The sequence below is a fragment of the Heterodontus francisci genome, chromosome 30 (genome assembly GCF_036365525.1).
Source record: "Heterodontus francisci isolate sHetFra1 chromosome 30, sHetFra1.hap1, whole genome shotgun sequence".
Taxonomy (NCBI): Eukaryota; Metazoa; Chordata; class Chondrichthyes; order Heterodontiformes; family Heterodontidae; genus Heterodontus; species Heterodontus francisci.
Window position 1 is genome coordinate 7,668,973 of NC_090400.1, and position 6,000 is coordinate 7,674,972.

The window sequence follows — 6,000 nt, forward strand, 5'->3', positions numbered from 1 at the left end:
GGGTGGTGGTTTGAAATAGGCAATATTGGATCAGCAGCCCATTATAATTCCATTGACTACAATACAATGGAATTTCAGGCACTGTGTAACAGGGGCAGCTAATCCGATACCTCGCGCTCTGCGCCATTGCCCAAGATGAATTTCCACCCCTCAATCTCCACAGCCCATGGAGAAGACAGCGAAGCAGACAGCTCGCTGAGGGCTTAGACAAGGCACGCGCTGAAGAACGTTGAACTGGCTAGTAGGCCAAGACGCATAGTGTCAAATTTATTGAACATGCCATATTAACACGCAACCTAATGTGTGATATCAGTCAATCACGGACTCACTGCCCCTCAATTTCCTGCCCCTGGAATTTCGAGGCATTGCGACAACTGGTTCTCAAGATGCCTGACCAGCAGAGGAACTGTTGCAAAACTAGCCCTTATATAGAGAAACTAGAGAGAAATAAACTCAGAGCAGATGGCAGAAAGAATGTCTTCACATAAAGGGTGATTGACGTCTGGAGCAATCTACCAGGAAAGTTGGTCGATATGCAGTGATTAAATTTACACTGCGAGAATAACAGACAAAGGAATTTAACATTCATCCTTCAATATTAATCAGTACACGGTGTAATTTCAACATTGGAGACTATAGTGACAGTTGCAGATCAGACTAGGGCAGTCTCAGTGTTGACTCTCTCCTTCCCCTAATGTCCTGGCCGAGAGCCAGAGCATGAACTTTATTTGCACCTCATGATCCCAAAGCAACCTGTCCAGGTGATAAATACTTCTGCCTCACTTAGTGCACTGAGTAAAGAGGTAAACAAACATTCTCTTACCCAATAATGTAGACAAGTACTGCCAGCTGGATTGATCGGAAAATTATTCCAATTCTTTTGTTCCTTATGGTTACCATCCGAGGGGTTTCATACTCAAAAAAGAAGTCGGAAACATTTGTGGCCAGATTGTCAATTGTCTTCATTTCTGGAGAGGCTGATTCTACACAACGTAAAGACTCTAATCTTCACTAGTAAGTGCAGTGCTGGAAGCTTCACTGGGGCATCTGCAAACTGATCTTTATTTCACCACTGATAACTTACTTAACCCTGGTGGGAGGAGCCTGTTAACAAAGCTCTTTCTATAGTAACATCGAGCATTTCCACTTATGGTCTGAGAGCATCTGGAACCTACCACATGTATGCAAAAAAAAAACGATCAGAAGCAAACAATTTTTTTTTAACTCTTTGTTAACTGCAGTGACATTTCTGCTCCAGAGCAAGCAAGGACCAGCTACTATTGGACATCACCTGGAGAATTCATTCAGCATCAAATGGACTGTGTGAAATGGATGAGAAAGATGAACTGAAATCTCAAACTGATATGATCTGAACTGGGTTGTTTTGGGCTGAATTGTCAAGTCCCTGATTTCAGCTCCTGCTTGGCAGTTTCTTTAATGAATTGATGGTGGGAATCTGAAAATTGTCCATTGGTAGTCTGATGTTACGGGAACAATAAGAGAGCTGGGAACCTTGCATCAGGTACATTCCACCCTCAACTTTAATGTCAATGAGAGTGGCCATCCCATAAAGTGGCCTGACCTACATTCAAGCAACAACGGACCCATTGGAAAAGGCACTGAAGGGAATTTGCATTGTTTTTAAAACAAAACCTCATGGCCAAGCAACGCCTCAATGTTAAAATTGTCATCCTTGTTTTCAAACCCCTCCATGGCCTCACTGCTCCCTATCTCTGTGTGAGAACAGAATTTTTAAGAACAGAATAATATGGGGACATTTAAGATGAAATAATTAATCAATCATGTATTACTAACAAACTAACCGCGGAGCTGCAGAGACAGCTTAACAGTAATGACTTCATAGCTTTAGAGCTTCAGCAGACCAGCTTATCAGAAATTCATATTCAGTGCTGTAGGGACAGCTTATCAGTAGAAATAGACTAACCAGCTAAAACCTAGCAGGACAGCGGCAGCTGTTGAAGACTAACCCTTTGTATGACAATCAGCCCAACGTTCCAGGAAGATAAGGGAATAAGAAACTGCTTGAGGGAGAGGTGACAAGGCAGTGCCCCAATCAGGCCCTAACACCAAGAAACTGCAGAGTTTGTAAACCAATTGGGAACATAAAGTGGGTGTCACTGATTTGTAAGAAGAACTATAAGAAAGGCTTGAATTCCCTCCTCCAACACGGAGGAAGAGGGAGGAGAGCCCAGGTGTTGTTGTTGTACGCTTTGCTGATGATGTAACCACTAAGTACTTCAATAAAGTTTCTTAAAGCTACAGTCGGACTTTGTCTCTTTTTGGTGTAACCAATGAGAACAGGAAAATTGAGATCCAACAACTTGGCGTAGTCGGCAGGATCGCTGGAGGATAGAAACCAATGCACTGGACATCGGGCCATTATCGGGCCCTAGAGGTAAGGACTCCTCTTTGTTTTAAAAGTCCTTGGCGGTTGTCTAAGCTCGGTACTCCACCACGCGATCCCGAACCTTTTTGTTCAGTAACTCGAGTTCATTCGGGGGGAGTACGGAAGACGGAAACCCCATATTTAGGCGCCTGATTCGGTGGTATTCGGCGTAATACCGGCCCACGGGCTTCGAAGGAAGCTCCATCGGCTTGAGTATATCTGTAGAAATATCTGGTTATACCGACCCTACGGCATTGATAAAATGACCAACGACAACAACCGACAGTTACCAACTACCGTCAAAGGTGGGCGGGCTCCACCTGACGTTCCCGAAGATGAAATACTTCGGCAGTTAAAAGAATATGTAGAGCAACAGTTTAATTTGGCTAAAACATACACAGACATTGGGCAAAAATATGGCACCACAACGGGACAGTGGTCGCTTGATGATATAAAGAGAGTCTGGGGAAAAACAACCTGTTTGAAGGATAAAGAATGGACCCAATGGTCCCTAGTCGTCATGGGACATATCAGACAGCGTAATGAAATTACCCAACAAGCTCAACACGACCGCGACCTAACTAATGCGAAGGACCAATTGAAGGCGATCTGCGAACAATTGAAAAAGGAAAAGCTTAAAGTGGAACAGCTAGAAGCTGCCCATAAAAAGTTAGAAATTGGAAATAAAGAACTTAAAAGACACTACAGGACGAACGAGCGTTCCAATCAAAGGGACCGCTTTATGGACCCCCCCAACCACCACCACCGACTAACATATATCCGAGTTTGAAGACGTTACAAAAAGAACAACACCTACTGCAACTGCGTGATGCAGGTCTGACGCAATATTAGTTGGGTGCCATCCAGAAGGGCATAGAATTTTGGGGCCTTGGTAACCCATGTTGCTGGTGGTGGTGAGGATGATGATGATGATGCTGGTGCTGGATAGAATGCTGAAAGTAGGGATGATACATATTGCGTGACATGTTTCCAGAAGCTCGGTATCTCCCACCTCGCTTATGCCGGTCTTCCTCCTCATCTGAAGAATCGTCCCCATACTGGGCCAGGGCGCCTAGGCTATCACTATTCTTGTGTCGCTTATGGCTTGGAGAGGAGATATGACCTTGCATGTTTAAAGAATGCAACATATGCATTGAGGTTTTTGGCATTTCAGAATGATCTCCATGGCTGGACAACAGGGGCATCAGCTGCCTTTCGGCTGACGAGTCCTCCAGTGAAGAAAGTGACACTGATGATGATGGTTTGCCTTTCCCGCGACTGGCTCCCCTCAAACAGAAACGCATTAAGGTTAAGCAGGAAAAGAAGACTGTGGACGGTAACGAGGTCACAACGGCCCAGCACAACACCTACAGGTCGCATATCCTGGCGGATATTGAGAAGATTGATAAGTGGTCCAAAGAGTTGCCTGACCCAAAGAAGGAGGGTCAGAAGACGTGGGAACAACTGGAACGTCTGAAGGGAATTTACCACCTCCACCCGTGGGACGGGGTACAGATTCTGACTGTGATGGTGCCCGGGAGAGCAGCGAGAAAAACTGAACAGAGAGGTCAAAGCTGCTTTGGGCGTGGACGAACAAAAACTAGATGCCGGATGGATTGCAATTAGCCAGTGGTTGCGAGCATTCTGTCCTGCAAAGACGGATTGGAATAAAATCACAGCCTGTCAGCAAAAAGGTACCGAAGAGGTGCGGGAGTATGAAGAGAGATTTCGATCTGTTTGGCTGGAACACTCGGGGATAACGGACATTGCTCCAGAGGATCTGGACGATACCAGTTTTGTGCCCTTGACATCTGCCTTTATTACTGGACTAAAACCAGAATTATCTAAGATGTTGAAGGTAACCTTACCAGAGTGGGAAGGCGCAGGAGTAAAGTACATGCAGTCAATTGATCGATGCAGTTAGCTGGACAGGGACATGGGAGCAAAACTCCAAGTTATGCAGACAGGTCAGATACCGAAAGAGCCTGACAAAGGGCAAGGTCAGCGACCCGGTAAATGGTACTGTTGTGGGAAGGAAGGCCATTGGGCTAAGAGGTGCAAAGTGAAAGGACGAGGCAGAGGACACCCGGGACATAACCCGGAACCCAAACCAGGTCCATCTCCAGATGATAACGACCTCTTAGAGAAGCTTAAACAGCCTATTCAGTTAACACCCCAGCAACAGAAGGAGTTATCATCTTTTCTTAGTGTGACAAAAAACTAGAGGAGCCCCCCCTCGTCGTTTCGGTGCCTCTCCAGGCGCTATTGAAAAATAGAAAAGATGGATTGTGTATAACTGCGAGGGTGGGCGACCAAGATATTGACTTTTATTGGATACCGGAGCCGAATTAACATGCATACCCCAACAATACGGAAACCCCATACTAATGGACGGTAAGACTAAAACAGCTCACGGAGCAGGGGGCAATAAGTTAGTAATCAGGAAGACTCAGCCCGTACGTATTGGTTTTGGTCCGCACGAATTGATAACACCAATTTGGATAGGTCCGGTGTACCAAGCCCTTCTCGGTATGGACATTCTTACCCAACTGAACTCTTCGTTACATTTTAAAGGCGGTCAGGTAATTTGGTCTATCAGAAGTTTGAAGAAAGAGGAGCTAAGGGAACACCAAATATGGGCCCAGGATAAGAACGATTGTGGGCTACTTCAAATGGAACCGGCAACATTTACGGGGTCTGCTCCGCCCTGTACCAAACAATATCCCATTACTCTAACCTCCGTTGCAGGAATCCTACCCGTAATCGAACAGTTAGAAGAGTGAGGTGTGCTGGTTAAAACACACAGTACGTCCAACAGCCCTGTGTGGCCAGTACTGAAACCAAACGGGACTTGGCGGCTTACTGTCGACTATAGGAAAGCCAACCAGTGTATTGACCAAAAAGGCCCCTCTGGTAGCTGACCCCTCTATGATATTCAATGCCCTGAAGCCGGAACATGAATGGTTTTCTGTTATCGATATGGCTAATGGATTCTGGTCGGTGCCACTGGCACCCGAGGTCCAACCGTGGTTCGCCTTTACTGTACAACAACAACAGTACACCTGGACACGACTGCCACAGGGTTTCCACAACTGCCCTACGGTATTTCATATGGCCCTACAAAACCATTTGAGGGAGTTACCTTCCATGTACTCCACGGTCATCCAGTACGTGGACGACATTCTGTTAGCCTCTGAAGTGGAAGGACAACACGGACAAGATCTGCGTACTCTATTAGACCACCTTCATCAGAGAGGACTCAAGGCCAGTATCGACAAAGCGCAAATAGCTCAAGGAGAGGTTGTGTACCTGGGGCAAAAGACTTCGAAGGGAAAGAGAGAACCCACCCAGGACAGGACCGCCGCTATTCGAGCTGCCAAACAGCCAACTACTATCCAGGAGCTTAGGTCTTTTTTGGGTTTGTGCAACTTCAACAGAAACTGGATCGATTCCTACACACAGCTGGCTCAACCATTAACCGATCTCTTAAAGGGAAAGCGGGCCTCGAAAGAATCAGTGACTCTAACCAAAGAACAACAAGAAGCTTTTGAAAATTTAAAGAGGGCTTTGTGCTCAGCGTCAGCCCTGGGAAT

General features: G+C 46.0%; 1 protein-coding gene across 1 annotated transcript in view; it reads right to left on the bottom strand.

Annotated features, from left to right (window-relative positions):
- The window catches only part of p2rx1 (purinergic receptor P2X, ligand-gated ion channel, 1), a 188,618-nt gene extending 187,550 nt beyond the window's left edge, over positions 1 to 1,068 (bottom strand). Inside the window, exon 1 of the mRNA XM_068010065.1 lies at positions 824 to 1,068. Coding sequence (XP_067866166.1) covers positions 824 to 966 — 143 coding nt within the window. The 5' untranslated portion in view covers positions 967 to 1,068. The remainder of the gene's footprint in view (positions 1 to 823) is intronic.
- Between the last annotated feature and the right edge of the window lie 4,932 nt (positions 1,069 to 6,000).